We start from the raw sequence: 19106 nt of genomic DNA, 5'->3' as shown, positions 1-19106 counted from the left end.
AATTTTTTGGCTAAAATTAGTTGTTGTTAGGACTGCTGACCAGTGCTAAAGTGCTTGTGCTCGCTCTCTTAAACATGGTTAAGTTTGTTTACACATGATTGGCATATTTAGTTTACTTATAGAAGTCCCTGGTAGAATAGTATACTGTATGCTAGGGCCTGTAAATTAAATGCTACTAATGAGTCTGCAGCACTTATTGTGCCACCCACTTAAGTAGCCACAGGGCTTATGTAGACCCAGAGCTGCCATTGCAGCCTAAATGCAGTTTTAAACTGCCATTTCTATTTGGCGGTATAATCCCCTTTTCAAGCCTTAAACTCCCCTTTTATTGCATATACATTACACCTAAGGAAGACCCTAGGTACCCCATATGGCAGGGTGCATTGTATTTAAAAGGTTGAACATGTACTTTTATAGATCCTAGTGAGAAAAACTCCTACATTTGTTTTTCACTACTGTGAGGTCTATCTGTCCCATAGGATAGCATTGAGTTGCCTTATTACATTTAATAAATATTACCATTTGATTGGGACCAGGTAAGCATTTCATGTTTGATATTTATGAAATTGTAATGAAAAATCCTATTTAATGGGAAAGTCAGATTTTAAATTACAGTTTTGAAATTGTAACTTTTCAAAAGTTTATATTTTCCTGCCCTTGGCCTTTTGGTGCCTGCAGCCTGTCTTAGGTCACATGACTGGGTGTAACTGACAGTTAGACTTTGTGAATTCATCCCAGGCAGTCACACAAAAGAGGGATTAGGTGTGCCTCCATGGGCCATCTGCTGGTAGGATGGGGGTTGGGAGCAGAGTGGGCACAGCCCACGTGCAAAAGAATAGGCTGTGGTCTGCCTTCACACAATGGGCTTGTCACCCACCATTGTCTCTGCAGTCAGCTTGGAGCCAGGGGAGATGAATCAGGGAATTCCAGGCACCTCAAAGAGAAACCTCTAGAAACTTCTCCGAACTTCAAAGGAGACACCAGGTATAAAAACAGAACCCTCAAACCCCTCTTTAATTGACTTTCTGACTCTCAGATGACCGCCTACTGTTGTGGCCTGTTGTGTACTCTATAGGGCAGCTTTGCTCCACCTGGACAGCTTTGCTGCCATGAGCCTGCCTAGAAACCTCATATGCCAGCCCTGCTGTTTGAGCTCTGAACCTTCACCTTAAGCCAGGACTACCAGAGTGACTCCAAGGTCTAGTTTGCCGGTCTCCTGTTTAGAGCCACAGGGACATAAAAGGCTCCCACCATCTTTAACCCACACCTGGACTCAGCCAGAGTGATTCCTGAAACCCCAAGTGGTGTGCCATCAGTCCTAGACCCTTGGTGGTTGTGGTGCCAAAGGTGCCCAGATAGCCAAAATTCAAAACCTGGGACTTGGAAAATGTTTGGCTAAAAACTGCTCTGAGAACAGAGGGAAGAATGAGACAAACCTGCTTGTCAATCAACCCAAGCTGCATCGCAGTCATCTCAACTTTGACCTGCTCCAGCTACATTCTTCTCTGTAACTGCCAAACATATTCAGCAGTCCATTGTCAAAGGGGTGCCTGACGTCCTGGAACTGTCTTCAGCTACAGCCTCCTGCCTCATCCCATAGATATTTTCGGCGTCCAAAAAAGTGACTAAGTCCAGAAGTAGAAATCTTCACCGTAACTTAGTCCAGAGGCTCCCCGACGATGACGCTCTTTCCTCAGACATCACCTGCAGCCTTGTCCCACTGAACTCTATCTTCTCAGAACACTTTTCTTGAAAATGTTTCTAAGTCCAAAGGTAAGCACCAAATAGGCCTAACCTGCTCCTTGTATCTGAACTGTGCTCTATTGTGGTCAGCCATATTTTTCTACTTTGACCCAGTTTCACACGACTAGATGTCCGCATGTGGCGCTTTGATCTTTTTAGACACTAGTTTTCGCTAAAAAAAATTACAATTCATAATTTCGGTTCTCCCAGCTGGGTTTTTGTTGTTTTGGTGTCAAATAATTGATTAAAATTTACTCTGTTTTTGTAAATTGGTGTGCAATTTTCTAGTGCTGTGTTTTCACGCTATTACTTTTTGAGTGCTGCATAATGTTTCTACACATTGCTATCCAGAATAAGCACAGGGCAATTTAATAATTTTACGTAGTTCAACCTGCCAGGGATTGTGGATGTTGCTTGACCAAGGCTCACACCCCACTAAACCCACAACTCAATTTCTCAGAACTATAAACTAAAATGACTTCAGGAATAACAATAATCCCACAATGTGTACAAGAATACTCAATTAGTCTCTGAAACAATTGAGGCAGGGATACATAAGGCCAATTGCTGTGTCAAGAATGTACACCAATTTAAGCACTGTTCGTGCCTATGAAAGGGATACACTGCTTGGAAACCACAGGAGAATGGTCCTCAGAACAAACAGGTTCTTCTAAAACAGAAACATCATGTGGGAACATTGATAACAGACAGATTCTTTGTACCTTAGCTTGACTTCCATTATGCCACCCCTATCTCCTTCAACCATCACAGAGCTGCCTTGCACTTCCAACCAACACACATACTGAGTCACACAATTACAACAAACATCTTTAACAAAAATTCACTCTTTAATTCTGATCAGCTCAATCACAATCAGCAGAAGAAAGCTAGATCTATTAGCAACATTCACTGATTCGTTCTCATATCATTCACACTTGAGGCCTTTTTCTCATTCTTTAGGTAAAAAAGTATCTTTAAATATATAAGTATGCAATCAATTGGTTTGCAATCTTGAAGACTCTCCTGTGTATCAACTCAAAAGGAGACCGCTCAGTGGAAATATGGGAAGTTGCTCTGTAGGTCCAAAATAACTTCAACACTGCCATCAGGTCATCTTTTTCATTCCCAAAAGCATTGTGTACACATTCTACCGAAATACAAATGAATCTTTTGATCAGTTTCTTGATCTAGAGTTGATATGAAGAAGCATGCTCTCCTAAAAAGTCCCTCATAGTGTGCTAAGTAAATTGAACCAGTATCTGAAAGAACGTAATTTTTAACAAAATGTCAAGTAGAAAATTGATGACTACATCAACGGTAGGTTCTTAAAAAATTGGACTTCGACCTATGGGGTTAAATTGTCTATGATTACCAGTGCATAGCATAACTGTTCTGACAATGGGCCTAAAAAATCAAAATCCATGTTTTGTGAGTGTAGCTAGAGAATGTCGCTTGCTACGCCTCTCTAGTTCCACATGCTCGTTACCAACTTGAAATGACTTCACCATTAGTAAAAGTATTTGACTCCAACTTTAATGAGGCACCGCAGACTTAATGAGAAGAAAGATTTCAGGCAGAGTCCTGTTCGTGCTCACTGCTTGCCCTCAGGTTTCATTTATTGAATGCTATAGGCTGTTAACGTTTTGACAATGTCTAATTTTTTAGATCTTTGTAATCATTCCTCGTTTTCATGTCACTAATAATAGCTGAAAATATGCATGTTGGAGGAACATCATTTTTCATTCATGTAACAGGCCAGACACACACACTCTGTTCAGTATGAGGTAATTATTACTACATTTTTTCGAAAATGCTTTTGGATGCCTGTCCCTCCGTGCTTTCAGATGCCAGATCTTACAAGACATACATACCCAAAACGTAGCTTTGCTCTCCAAAGCGCGAGCCTACAACATCTTTATAACCTGAAGGAGAATTCTTATGCATATGGCATTAATATTTAAGATCTTTGTGTATGGAGTGATAGCTTTGCTGTCTGGTGGCTGTACTGTCTGTGTAACACGAGGAATACCTTTAATACTAGGGCCCATATTTATACTTTTTGACGCAAACCAGCGCCGACGCTGGTTTGCTTCAAAAATTTTACCGCCAGCTAACGCCATGCGGGCGCCTTATTTAAGGAATTACATTAGCTGGCGCTGCGGACTGGTCTGAGTAAAAAAAAAAGACTTAAACCAGGCAGCGCCAGCATAGGGGAAAATGGGGGTTGTGCGTCAAAAAATGGTGCAAGTCAGGTTTGAGGCAAAAATCATGCCTCAAACCGGACTTGCGCCATTTTTTGACGCACAACCCCCACTGAAATGACTCCTTTGAATGTCTTAGCAAAGACAGGAGTCATGCCTGTTTGCCCAATGGCCATGCCCAGGGGACTTCTGTCCTCTGGGCATGGTCATTGGGCACAGTGGCATGTAGGGGGGCCCAAATTAGGCCCCCCATGCCACTTTAAAAAAAAAAAAAAAAATACTTACCTCAACTTACCTGTACTTACCTGGGATGGGTCCCCCCCATCCCCATTTCGATGGGTGTCCTCCAGGGGTGGGCGAGGGTGGCAGGGGGTGTCCCTGAGGACAGGGAAGGGCACCTCTGGACTCCTTCCATTGTGAGAGACCATGGTAGTGAACCCACAGGTCCCTTAATGCCTGCCCTGACCCAGGCGTTAAAAAATGTCGCACATCAGGCTGTGCGCCCTTTTTTAAGGCCCGCCCCTTCCTGTGCGTCAAAATGACGCTGGAATATAAATAAGGCGCACAGGCCTTAAAGTCATTTTTGGGGCGGGAACGCCTACCTTGCATGTCATTAACGCAAGGCAGTTTCCCGCATCCAAAAAATGGTGCACATGGAGGAATTTTGACGTCTGCGGGCTCAGGCATCAAAGTTTAAATATGGTGCACAGTTTGCGCCGAATGTTTGTCAAAAGTTTTGATGCACATTCGGCGCAAACAGAGTATAAATATGCCCCTAGATGTTTTCTTCACTTGTAAGATCTCTGTCATTTCCAGAGGAATAGATCAGAACCCTTGTTTTGAGTTTGATCTTGTAAAATCTGTGAACCCTCAAAGGCACTAATTCTGCTGGGAGACTGAGACTGTAAGAACTCTCTGCTGTGAAGAATAGCGCTGCTCACGGAGTCCAGAGCTCATACGATCCATGTAACCCAAGGGATCGCTAAATTGTAGTCAGAGGGATACCTTTGCTTTTCAGGGTCCAGAAACTGTATGACTAAGTAACCAGAGGACTAGTTTTGTTCTCAGATGCCTGAGCATGACTAAAGCCTTGATACAAGAGGGCTTGCCCATACAATTTGTATAAATGAGGAAATACATACAGAGTCTGTAGGAGATCTGTAATCTGAGTGATGAGTGATGAAATTAACTTACTCAAAGTCCTCAGAATGGATAACCAACATGTACTATTGCCCCTGAGATGCGACCTATACTAAGACAGACCTTCCAAAGAAATTCTCATTAATTCACTGATAGCCGTTCCTTTTTAGCTCCTTTTGTGCATCTTACCTAGCAATGGGAGGCGCTGGTCTGTGAGTATAGGACATCAAAGGCAGACACAGGTGTGTGATTATTAAGCATGAATGCACAAAATTGGTGACCATTTTACATTCAAAATCGAGAAAAAGAATGCATTCAAATAAAAAATGTTTGAATGAATAATTCCATAAACGGATGTTTTGCATTGGTAAGTCAAAAAGTAAACACTTCATGCGAAATACCTCCAATGGACTAATGCACTGTATTATTATTACGCATACAGATGTTTTCGAAAAGCAAAGGTATAATTGCTAACATCCTTCTGTATAGGGAAAGTGTTGTCAATTAAAATGAATTAAAAGTTCCTTGAGCTGGTTCCTAACCGTGAACACATATGACTTTCAAAACGTTATCCTCTTCAATTTTAGAGGCTCTAAAGATAGATGCAAAATATTACAGGGGGTGGAGGGAAGTCCACATAACCTGTGCCCACTACAGGGATTCCACTTCCCCATGGCCATTATAAAACCTTCTACATTGTTTCTTTTATAAAAGGGAACCTCTCATTGCCTCTGACCTACACTATACCCCTAAAAAACTTCCACTTTTGCATATACCTGTTTATAATGGTCAGGTAATAAACCGGTATCTATGGGGAACTGCTATGGTCCAGAGTACCACTGACTCACTACAAAATGCATTTTCCATTCTTATAAGTACAATTGAGAATTATTAAATTGGGATTCGGAACACCTGTTATTCAGTGTTTAAAAAAAGGTAAAACTCTGAAATGAATCGCCAAATAAAACAGAAGTTATTAATAATGTTATTTCAATAATCATAACAGCTGCGACAGATTTTTTTTATTTAGCCCATTTAGTAAAACTTTGAAAAGCTATTATTTCGAATTCCTAATAATTTTTTTTTCTAATAAATGCGTTTGTCACTTAATGCTTGTCTAACTTTTTATTGAGAGATTTTACTTTCTGATGCTTATGTACCTTTGCGAGGTGTCAGTCGGAGAATGCTAAACCAATAGGAGAAATGGTGTTCAATGACTCTATGATTTAATATATTTAAGAGATGTCAGTCTGAGAAGGTTTGCAATGCATCAACTCCAAAAAGATGTCAAAGCAAATCTCTCCAGCAATAAGCACATTCCTCACACAACCATTATTCGCAATGATAACATAACACTTTCATAAATCATATTGTTACCCAAGCTGTACACGCCAAGGACACATCATAACCACACTCACAGAGGCAAGAGCATGTGTTAGACAGATCACCCACACTTCATGCATTACATATGTTTCAGATCAACATATTTGGTAGTAGACTGTACCCACACAACAAAACCTGCTGCAGTCACAATTGATAATCATTCACCATCATCAAACCATCAAGGCCATCATTATGGAAGAAGAGAAGCACAAACTGGTACAATTCGCTCCCTCAGAAACAACGGACACGCCACAAAGTGCAAACCCCGAGATAATCAGACCACAGGTGTCCTCCAGAAAACCCGTAGAAATCACTATCGATCCACTGAACAGACCCAAAAAGAAGATACCCAAAGCCATGAATCTGGTCAGTGGAAAACCCAAACAGATGTGGGAGATTGGAGGCCTTACAAATGGAAAAAATGTGTAATACAAATGATGCTGTGAAAGCACACCATAGCTCTGCTCTGCTGACACAGACGTGAACTGATGAAATCTGAGTAACCTGGTGCATCCTGTTCTGTACAAGAACTGTGTTACCCAGAACGGAAGAGAGGTTTGCTGTCTAAATTTTGAGCCTGTAAAATTTTGGAACCTGAGAGAAGCTCTGATCTCGGTCCAAACCTGATATTTGTAACCTTATAGACAGATTTTTGCATGACAACTGGGCCTGCATTGTGATCTATGTTACCAACAGATTGCTTTGCTGTCTAAAGGTTTAAATCTGTATGTTCGGTATTGTTTAGATAATAACTCTGCTCTTTAAAGCCTTTGAACTCTATTATTTTGCCTAATTTGGATGAGTTTTCCTTTGATGGAATCTTGCAAACTGTCAAATTCCCCATTTTGTGATATGTGCCCTCCCTTTTTGTGAACTATAATGTCCATTTATACAGCCTACATCTACTGTTGACTTGTAGGGCAATGGTATCTAGATAAAGCACAACAAATGAATAATTTGTATTTGAGTGAAATGACAATCCTTAGAAAACTGCAAAGTTTCTTAGTTTTCGTGCGATAGTGAAGACTTTAGATCATTCAATTGTCTAAATTTAATATTAGAAATTTTAGGGGCTGCGAATTTAGTAAAACATAATTAGAATATTGTCAAAAAAAGTTGTAATGTAGCCATGTTTATTAATGTAGTGGCTATGGCAAATACACCCTATTGGAAATAACTTCAATCACATGCCTGCCTGCACTATGGTACAATAAGTGAGTCCAACATTTATTGAATCTTTACTTATTAGACAGTTAAGAGAGGGAGAGCCAAATTGGTTGGACAAAATGCAGCCTATCACTACAGGGATAGGCTCTTAGAGGCAGCCGTCTCAAGCAGGCAATTCACTTTTGAGAGGATCGGGGAAAGATTGTGATGTCATATTCATTTTCTCCCATAATTTTTTAGCATAGACCAGATAACGTGTGTTAATGAAACTTAAATAGTTGAAGGCATGCGTGGATCCGTATTGTTTCCACTAACTTTCTCATCCATCAGGAGCGATAAGGGACTGAACTCACCCCTTTTAAAAGGAACACAATGTAATTAGCAATGAGAATATCGAGCCTTACTGCAACCAAAGGGTTTTATTGTCACCAACCTCATACTTGTTCCTATCTTTTACCCAATGCAACATCCTTTTTAAGAACACACAAAATATATGAAAACGAGTAGCACTCTGGATGTTTTCCATACATCAACACAATGAGTCACTTTTACCAAGACATATGAAATTTTGGAGGTGGGTGAGCCAACAAATTAACAGGGAGAGCCAAACCAGAGCAGAGCCAATGGTCTGACTCGGCTCTTAGAGCCAGTCCGTGAGTTGAGCCCCGAAAATATTTTTATGTCAATCATACCACAAACACCATGTAAAATACAATAAAGTCTCTTCAAAATTAAAAAAAAAAATGTATTTCTTCAACACATGGAAGCTTTAATCATTAATATATCACATTATATCACTGCACTGAACAGTACTTATTAAAACTGATTAAACATGAACCAACAGTGAAATAAGAGGCAAGACAGTCATTTACATTACTTTGATTATTATAGAGCAACATTATAGTCTATTAAATCAATTTAACCTAATCAAGGAAGAGAATCCAGGTTTTCGGGTATCATTTTGTACAAATAAGCCAGTAAATTAGTGTCTATTTGACATTTCTTATGCTGAGGCTTTGTTTTTACTTCTTTGTCCATTTTCTGCAGTTTTTATATAGCACAAACTCAACCCTAAGGTACTGGAGGGATTTACATAAGCATCAGTCACATAACACAAGTTTGCATTCAATGTTTATAGGCATGGGCAGATTAAGTGAATTGCCCAGAATCATATAATGTTGTTGAGCTGGCGCGGAGACTCAAACGTGATTCTCAAGTTTCAAAGTCAGCAGCTCTGGTAGTAATGCCACATCCTGGGTACTGCAAGAGTAGTAGGCAGAAGCCACAAAAAAGCTCAGCTTATAATGGGCTTCAGGTTCCAACAGGACCTCGAGCTGAGCCAGAGCTAAGCATCAGACTCGAGCCTTCAGTGGCCCGCCCAGCTCTAGGAAATGTTATGCATGCATGCTTATGTAGTAGTCTTGCTATAATGGTTAACAGTGGTAAAAATTTATGATAGTAGTAATACAGAGTTGATAAAGTATAAATGGACTACTTTAAGGGATAGGAACCCTGAATATCGGCCCCTGCCGACCTATAACTGACCTTGAAGGTTTGAAATAAATAAAGGCATCACTCTTCTGTATGTCGTCTACCAAATTGTGAATCAAAGCTATGCGTTAGTCTGTCAAAAAATATAGAACAATAGCCTTCACTGACAAATCATTTTGAGCAAAGGGTCTTAGAAGTAAAATATTGTACTCACTGTCAGGTTTTTGACAATCCCTGCAGAATCAACTGCAACAAAAAATAGATAAGCAATCACATCACCCTTTTTACACGTTGAAGTCACATGATGACATTTTGTAGTTAGACATGAATGAATTAAATTCGATAGCGCAAAAAGAAGCTTCACTATATTTACAACGTTGCAAAAGAAAACAACTCCGACTTTTTATCAAACTCTATAGCTATCTGTCTTAAACAAACACAGTTTATCGTTTGTTTTGAGTGCACTGTGAATGTATGTTTAAAATTCTCTCATGGAAATTACACTCTAGCATAAGTATTGCAAGATTGCACAAAATATTCCCTTGTTCACAAGATGTGAAAATATCTCCATGTGCAACTGAGCTTAAAATGCCCCACACCAACATCCCAAGGAGCATTATCAATCAGTCACTCAACCAAACAACCAATCAGGGTATTTATATAGCGCACCTACTCACCTGTAAGGGTCTCAAGGCACTGGGGGCAGAGAGGGTGTATTAGTTGAAGAGCCGGGTCTTGAGGTCCTTTTTGAATTAAGGCAGCAATGGTGATTACCTGAGGTGCAGAGGCAGGGAGTTCCAGATCTTCGCAGTGAGGTACGAGAAGGATATTCCTCCAGCTGTGGTCTTGCGGATCCATGGGATGGTGACCAGGGCTAGTTGGGTGAAGCGAAGATGTCTGGTGGAAGTGTAGAAGGAGAGGGGGTGGTTGAGGTATGTAGGTCCAGCGTTGTGGAGGACTTTGTAGGCGTGCGTGAGGAGCTTGAAGGTAATTCTTTTGTTTATAGGCAGCCAGTGAAGGTTTCTTAGGTGGCCAGTGATGTGGCTGCGGCGTGGGATGTTCAGGATGAGTCTGGTGGAGGTGTTGTGGATGTTCAGTAGTTTCTTTAGGAGTTTCAAGGTGATACTGGCATAGAGTGCATGGCCACAGTCGAGTTTGATACTGAGGAGCATATGGGTGACCATCTTTCTGGATTCAGTGGGGATCCTCTTGAAGATCTTTCAAAGCAGGCAGAGCGAATGGAAGAAGGAGGACGAAACAGTGTTATCACCCTACTCAAAGGCTTATTTGTAAGTCTGGCTGCACACAGCTCTGTATCTCTAACAAGCATAATTCAGTTTTCTACTGAGAGAGTGAAAATGCAGCCTTTCTCACCCACTGCTAATTGTAAATGTCATTCACTTACATTCCTCAGGTATTGTTTAGTTGTAATCCTTCTTGTTTCTAGCAACGTTTTCCTGCCACATCCCATTAGCTGCTGTCAGTGAGCAATAGATGCAGCAGGCAGGGGCTTCACTGAAGCCCTCGCAACACCTGCGATGCAGAAGGAGGCCCAGGCTTCCCCACACTAGAGCCCCTCTATGCCCCAAATGTAGTAAGTGTGACTGCCATAATGTCCATAAGGGCCCAAACAATCAACAGTGTGCGCTATTTAGCTGCAGCCTTTCTTTTCACAAGAGACAATTTTTACTTTTCTTTTTTTTTGGTGCAGTTTTCTATAGCACAAACTCAACCCGAGGGTATTGGAGCGCTTTACAAGAACACAAGGGCACACTAATGTTGCTTTAAATGTTTTTTTTTTTTATGTTTGGTGACTGTATCCGAAAGAAGAAAAAAAAAGGTTACAACTGCAGCTTTTGTTTCTTGCTTGTGCAGGACTGGAATGGAAGGTATCCCAGTAATTCTCTGTGTCCTAGTGTGCAGAAAAAGAGAGAGATAGAGCGACAGTTAGGGACACAGGGAGGAGAAAACACAGATCTGAATGCGTGTGTTTGTATTGTGTATTTGTGTTTGTGTCCACGTAAAGGGGCATTACATTTCCCCAAGCACCCGATGATGCAAGAGGCCCCAGGGCCCCTCAGGCATTTGGCTTGGTTGTCCTAATATCGTGCAGCAGGTTGTAGACTGCTGAGTTCTGTGTGCAAATTCTGAAAACAGACTGACACTGCTCTTCAGAAATTCAAGTAATACTTATGATTACATTTTAGGAAGCCACTAATTGTTCAGGAATGTTAATTTTAGGCGTGGGTGAAGGTCTCTTGCAGAAGGGCTGAGTGGATGAATGAAGATAGACCTCAGTTTTGGTCTGTGGCCCCTCTCCATCCAGCCTGCCCCCTTGGAGCCCAGTGTGTGAGTACGATTACGTAAGTGGCAGCAACCAGGGCTAACACCTGTATCTGAAAAAATACTGATCGTTGCTCCCATGTCCCCTGCTGTAATGGTAAATAAAATGGCAAAACGATCTGCTGTTTCAGAGCACTAAAATGGTGCATGTGAGAAACTGCAGCTGTCTCTGTGTGCAACGGATAAATGCATAATTCAGTTAAGACGGGATGTCACCCACCAGTCGAACCTCTCCTGTCACGATACTAAACTCTTCTTCTCCATTCATTTAGATAATAAAAATCCAAAGGCTTCAGTTTTGGAATCATCAATCCTGCGTGCCTCCTTCCATTCCCACTTACACACTCTGTGCCACTAGCAAACGAGCAGTGGAACTGTCAAATGTTGTTATATTCTGTTCTCTTTAATAAAAAAGGTTCAAAGTCACTAAAATGACTTGGTAAAGGGAAGTTTGAAAACTGGGTCTAATACCAGGCTTTCAAACTGTTCTTCCTACTTCATATGTAACAACTACATACCATTACTGTTAAAAGATATGGGCCCAGATTTAAGAGGGGCTAACTCCATTCCAACGCCACATTAGCACCATTTTTTTTACCCTAAAGTGGAGTTGGAAGGCCAAAAACGCCAAGTCATATTTACAAACTGTCGCAATGATTGCATTGCGCCACTTTGTAACCCATTGACCCACATTATGCGTGCACCAGGCACAATGTACATAAGGGGGTGTTCTGGCACTGGGGGGGGGCAAAAAACTAGCGCAAAGAAATCTAAGAGATTTAGTTGCAGCATTTTTATCGGCATCTTTAACGCCTTCTAAGAGCAGACATTAAAGGAAGGCTCCCATTATATTCAATGGGTCTCTGGGTTTCTTGCAGGATTCTTTTGACACTAATCCTGCAAAGCGGCGGACTAGCGTAAAAAATAATTACGCTAGCACCCTTATCTAGTGCCATGGTGTGTGTATGTTAAATATGGTGCACACATGGTGGCATTAGGGGGGTGCAAGAAAAGTGGTGCTACGCTAGGTGCAGCACCACTTTTCATACATCTGTCCCATGGTCTGTTCGGAAAGCTGCAGAATTTGAGTCCATGGACCTGTGTTCAAAACCAGGCTTGGCTCTTGATGTATTTTGCTGATCTAAATTCCCCAATTGTATCTATTGCAGTAATGTTCAACAATACAAGCATGTTGTACGGAGCACATCCAACTAAGTGCAATCAATTAGTAGAGGAGTGACTGTAATAAATAAGTACCAGTAAAATGATTCACAGAATTTATTCATTTGAAGGACCAGCCCTGAAACCGTAATTAATGTTTGTGGTCAGCCATGTGGCAACCCTAACAGAAGCAAGAGCAAAAGGGTAGGTCTAGGTTTCATGCATTCTTCAAGGTCCTCCTGGTTAAACCCATGTCTGCTGCAGCATTCTCCCAGGTTATGATGCCAATGTCCAGTGCAAGAGGGCTGTGATGCCTTGGGATTAAAGAAGTAATGGGACTACCCTTGGTGCTTGGACAGTTGGTGTCCCAAGCTGGTGAGTCCACAAACAGTTTTTTTCTTTCAGGCTTTAACCTTGATGTGGCAAAGGGAGGAAAGGTATAACCTGCTGTTCTTAAAGGTAGTAGGGCCACATACCATAGATCCATTCCTTATGCCCCTCAGTGCCTGTCACCACCAGAAGCATCATTTAAGCCCCAGCCGCCACCACAAAGTGGGGGTGGTGGTGTTAACCTAGGCCCCTTTTAGGCAACTTTTTAAATAAGACCGCATACAAATCAGAGTTGCAGTGGATCTTTCCATTGCTTCGTCTGGCCTCTCAGTGGCAGGTTTTTGCTCCACACAAGTGATATCAGACCGAGTAAATACGCCTACATAACCATCAAGGCATATGTAGTTGAAAACTCTGTACCCCATGTAGAGTTACATTTTACGCAGCTGTGGATCACGAATGTGGCTCAAGTGTGAGGATGGAAAGGAGAACCAAGCTTGGTTCAGGTCCCAAAACTCTGGAAATAGTGCTGCGGGCTCAGGCTGTCAGGGTCCAGGTATTACAGCAGGGTGGCCCTATGGTTCAAAGCCCTGGCTTGCAGTCCTATCTCAAGGGGCCTATGAATGATAGACATTACACATTTTAAATTCATGTTTCTTCTTCATAGTTATGGACATCTGGGCAAAAGAACTGGGACAGCTTTGCCAGTGTCCAAATAGCGCTTTAAATGAGTGCACTTCACTTCTTCCAAACATATGTTTTTCATCCTGCAGAGACGCAGTGTGCTTCCTCCCCTCTTGTGTCTAAAAAGCTACCTTGAGCCAACGAGCTGACAAGCTCTCCTGGGATGCACCTGTGTGCCTGTGGAGAGGTACTGTGAACCGTGAAGATATGGGCAGCAACACCAAATGACCTTTCTCTGCTCTCTACTAGTTCTGCTTTCTACTGATGAAGGGATAAACCCAGAAACATGTGTTTAGAGATAACAGCACTACCCGCACCAACTGTTGTGAAAACTACAGAAAGTTTACCAGGATGCAATGGAGTGAACTGTGCTGGGATGAGAGGCACTGTGCCCCCCCCCGTCCCTGTAGATATATGCATAGATAGATAGATAGATAGATAGATAGATAGATAGATAGATAGATAGATAGATAGATAGATAGATAGATAGATAGATAGATACTCTTTATTAATTAAAACAAGTCAGTCAAAGTCATTATTTGGCCAGTTTTTTGTCTTTCATGTTTCTGCGAGGCGCAGGATATGCAATCAGTCTCATACTTTGTAAAACAGTCTCATAATATTGACTTGATTTTTATGTAGTGTTTCATATCACTGTAAATAACACATCATTTAAGGATTTTTCTGGAGGCAATTGGGGGCAGAACTTGGTGTGGTGGGCCCCTTCAGCATATCTTGGAGGGGGGCACCTCAGATTTCGTTTCCCCACTGGCAGCAGGATCTACATAAACTAGTATACAAAGCTCCCTCTACAGCCATGAATCTATGTAAGGCCGGCTTTAGTGCTGTTGACACCTGGTTTCGACAATGTTTGTTGGCGCCCCCCCACCATTACCTCCTTCTCCAAGGTTTCCCTCACCACCACCCTTTAACAGTGCCACTCAAGTCTCCATAACCACACTCTCTCACATGCATTTCTGCATGCTGCTTTTTGATGACAGGTAATAGCTCACTGTTCTATTCAAGAATTGTAGCTAAGAAACTGCAAGTAACTAAACGGTCTCTCTGACAAAAGCAGTAATGCACTGAACCATTTACATTATATGGATTTCTGTGATCTACATGGTAAATGTGCTTTGCAAGAGGCATAATAACCCTCTGCACTACTTTATGAGTCGAAACTGCCACTAGACAAAACTTCATCACTTTCCAGCAGCTCCATTAAAAACCAGAGTTATCTTGACATGTTTATTGGTGCAGGACCATTTCTGGAGGCAAGAAATGCTGCAGCAGGTGATTTTAACTTTATTTGAAAAAAATGGCGCCTCCCCCTTCTCTGAAGTCGGTGCCCAGTGAGGTGGCACCAGTCGCATCGCCCTAGAACCGTCCCTGAACCTGTGACAGCAGCCAGCAAGTGAGCACAGGAAATAACTATCATAGGGCATGATGCTGTTATTCACTGAAAGTGGCTCAGGGTACAGACCACGACAGTTGCACTCCCTCCTCCACCACCCCCATATTTTCCTTTGCAGCTGCTGTTGTCAGGAAATTAGTAGTTATTTAGTTATTTCTTTATCAGAAACATTTAAATGCCTCAGACGTGGCTCAGGACTCTTCACTAGGCAGTCTTATATGTCATAGTAGAACCCAGGTAGATAATAATAACATTTTTCAGGCACTTCTTTCTGTCAAGAGTGGGTGTGTATTTAAACTCACTGACTATCAAAAACCAGACACTCCACAAATAATGTGGGCTATCAATATTCTTTAGGGAAGTTTAACATTTTGTAAATGGCCTCCAGATTTAACATTAAAACAGTTTTAAGGGGCTATAACATGTGCTAATGCTGAAAATGTGTTTATCCAAGCCTACTAAATTGGAACACGCTGCTTGGCTGAATTAATACATATTGATGTCAAAATTGTATATTCATAGTGAAAATGTGTGTATTTTCATAACTCATAAGCTGATGTTTGGAGAAAACATAACTTGATTTCCAAATTATATTTCAAGCTACTTTTTGAGTGATAAATCATGTGGGGAGACATTACTAGTATTAGTACTGTTGTGTCTGGGGCACTGAAGCTGTGGCCGGCATGTATTACCTATGTAGAGACATTCCAAATTGACAAACCCTTTTTAAGTCGCAGCCTATCAAGCCTGTCAAGAGTTTCAGTGGAGGTTCGGAAAGTTAACAAAGGAATGCATTTTGGCCGCTGCTTGCCATTGCCTTTGTGGTTTGTAACTCATGTTTTCTGGGTTTCCATGTGCTAGCTTTATTTGCTTTTGTCTCGTTCCTCAGCTACACAAAACATTTGCCTTTCATCCGTGGGGCATAAAGTTCATGATTGGCATTGTCAGGGTGTGTGGAAATATGAATATTTCTAAAATAATGTTTGAAAATCATTACAAAATAATGTGCACTGATTTAATCTGATGAACCAGTACTACTAAAAGGAAACAGTCCTGCTTGTGAATGAAATACATTTTTGGAATTTGGCAGATATTTTTTCATATTTAGCACGTTTTTTGGCAAATTTTCTCTTCTTTAGTGAGTCCATTTAATTTGTGAAACTGCCTTTTTAGGAACAAAGTATAAAACCACATTGCAGTCTCAGCTTCAGTCTGACATATTTTGATAATGGGCAATTTACATTGTTTACTGTCAGTCACTGAATAAGACCTTTTCAGTGGAAAGAGACAGCCACATTGTAACACAATTTAACAATGCTTGCTTTACACTTTGATTTGTAAAGCATATGCTTTATTTATGACATCTGTGGCAACTCGTTTTTGGACAGTTGGATATGTTTACAAGCACATTTTATGAAAGCTTTACTGTTTATGGTTAGCTACACAATAATCATGCATTCCGTCTGCAACTATGCCTTTTTTGGAAAATATATATGACTGGATATAAACAATTCCCTGACTTGGCCTTGCAGGCACTACAGTCATGATTTAAATGGTGCAGCAGGTGCAGTGGCACCAGGGCCAAAAGCTAAAAAAAAAACACTGGGCACCGATTATTGCTATATTTTACTACTAAACAAGCAGTCAGAAGTGCAGTTACCTTGCAGGCAGTATGGCCAGAATTTGAATGGTACAACAGGTGCAGTGGCACAGGGGCCAAAAGCTTTAGAAGACCCACTGAATACTGATCATTGTTATATTGTACTACTAAGCAAGTAGTCACAAGTGCAGCAGGTGCAGTGGCACTGGGTCAAAAGCTTTAGGAAATCCACTGAACGCTGATTATTGCTATAGTTTACTTCTAAACAATGAGTCATAAGTGCAGTTAACGTGCAGGCACCATGTCTATGATTTGAATCATGCAGCACGTGCAGTGCATAGGGGCCAAAAGCTCTAGGAAACCCACTGAACACCAATTATTGCTATATTGTACTACTAAACAAGCAGTCAGAAGTGCAGTTACCTTTCAGGCACTAGGGGCATAATATGAATGGTGCAGCAGGTGCAGCTGCACAGGAGCCACAAGTTCTCCAAAACCCACTGAAAATCAATTATAGTATGCTTTACTACATTCCCCAACTCAAAACAAGCTATGTCCGCTATCCTCCAACTCCCTAATGACCGTCTGCCATCGCAGTGCTCCATGTGGCGCAGTGCAAGAGCCACCTCCTCCACCACCGTGCTTCCTCAGCCTTCCTCTCTCCCCTCACAGGCTTCCTCCCTTGCAGGCTTCCTCTTCTCCTCACCTAGGACACTCGCACACCTTAAAAGCGTACACATCACCGTTTTCACAGTATGGGCAGCTTTTATAAAAGTTCTATAAAGTATTCCAGTGCTGTAAAAGAGCACCACTTATATTGCACAAAGACACAGTTTTATGGCACTGGAGAGATTACATGTATGGCCAGGATCACAGGATGTTGAGCCAATGCCGAAACTTAAACACAGTTCCCCAAGTCGGCAGCTCTTTCTGTTACTTCACATCTTTAGCATAGTGATCTGCCACATGTACAAAAAAGATAATAGATTTCTCATAGGCAAAACCTATTGGCTTTGCCAATGCTTTTTCTCTATTATTACATATCATACGATCTTGAAATACATACCTTCAAAATGTGCGCTATATGAAAACTTCTCTAACATGAGATTTTACAAAAATGTTGTCCACGTAGGATAGCAACCCATGTCATCCCAAAGGTGCACATAACTGACTTGTCTCTTAGTTCATTATTGGCATTGTCAGGGTGGGTGGAAGCATAAATGTTTCAAAATTCATGTTTGAAAACTATTCCTTTAAAAGAGACTTCACTGATTTAGGCTTCTGTACTACTACTACTAAGATGAAACAGTTCTGCATGTGAATTAAATACATTTGTGTAATTTTTAAAGATATTTTTACACATTTTACATGTTTGTTGCAGAATGTCTTTAAAAATGAAGGTGACCCAAAAGTTAACTGTGCAGGACACTCAAGTTATTCACTTTCTTTCACGTCAATGAACTTGTAAATAAATGCTTGCCCATTTTGAACCGGAGGCTGCATGCAAAAGTCCACAGGGACATTATAGTATAGATTATATGGCAGAGCAAGTTTCAGTGCAGCATAAGTGTAAGTAAAACAAAATGCTGTAACACAGTCAATGCTGGCTGTGTCATAAAGCTTTTTAACTTTACTTTCAGCCATTTGCAACATGGCTAAAAACATTGGCAAAGCCAAACGATCTTGCATAAGCAAGACCTATTGGCTTTGCTGATGGTTGTTCACATTACTGCTGGCAACACGGCCTGATGCAAGGAGGTGATCACTAGTGGTAAACTTGTCTGATGTAGTCACTATTACAGCACTACTAACATTAGTAGCTCATGATGATTTTAATTGAACATAAGTGTTCTTATTATGAAAAAGGTTGGCGACCCCTGATCTAGCAGATTTTACACAAGTTTAATAAACAGCCTGAATGATGTGCATAGGAGACAGTACCAACACTTAGGGTGTGTAGCAGGAACTGAAGGAAATAAGAAACAGCTGTGACTTCAGACTGTCCAGCTTAACAGTGCTGAGAGTCGTAAAGATCTTTGACAGGTATAGTTAAGCAGAAAAATGTGGCTGCACTTAGGCATGAGCGAAGGTGTGAAGTTGAGCAACTTAAATTTTTGGAACCATGGGCCAGATGTAGGAAACGTTTAGCGAGTCGCAAACGGCAAAAATTGCCGTTTGTGACTCGCTAAACGCGTTTCCCAATGCAGAAATGCATATTGCGAGTCGGTACCGACTCGCAATATGCATTTCAGAATCGCAAATAGGAAGGGGTGTTCCCTTCCTATTTGCGAGTCTGAGTGGTATGCAATACCATTTGCGACCGCGTACGCGGTCGCAAATGGTATCGCAGTTACCATCCACTTCAAGTGGATGGTAACCCACTCGCAAATTGGAAGGGGTCCCCATGGGACCCCTTCCACTTTGTGAATGGACCCAAAAATATTTTTTC

At 41.3% G+C, this 19106-nt stretch overlaps 1 protein-coding gene across 2 annotated transcripts in view; it reads right to left on the bottom strand.

Annotated features, from left to right (window-relative positions):
• Positions 1-19106, bottom strand: part of ENPP3 (ectonucleotide pyrophosphatase/phosphodiesterase 3) — a 709815-nt gene that overhangs the window by 273354 nt on the left and 417355 nt on the right. For both annotated transcript variants that reach the window (XM_069235161.1, XM_069235162.1), the window contains exon 15: positions 9340-9371. In XM_069235161.1, the coding sequence (XP_069091262.1) occupies positions 9340-9371 (32 nt within the window). The remainder of the gene's footprint in view (positions 1-9339; positions 9372-19106) is intronic.

Source organism: Pleurodeles waltl, chromosome 5 (assembly GCF_031143425.1).
Source record: "Pleurodeles waltl isolate 20211129_DDA chromosome 5, aPleWal1.hap1.20221129, whole genome shotgun sequence".
Classification (NCBI taxonomy): Eukaryota; Metazoa; Chordata; class Amphibia; order Caudata; family Salamandridae; genus Pleurodeles; species Pleurodeles waltl.
This window is presented reverse-complemented; position numbering and strand designations above follow the sequence as displayed.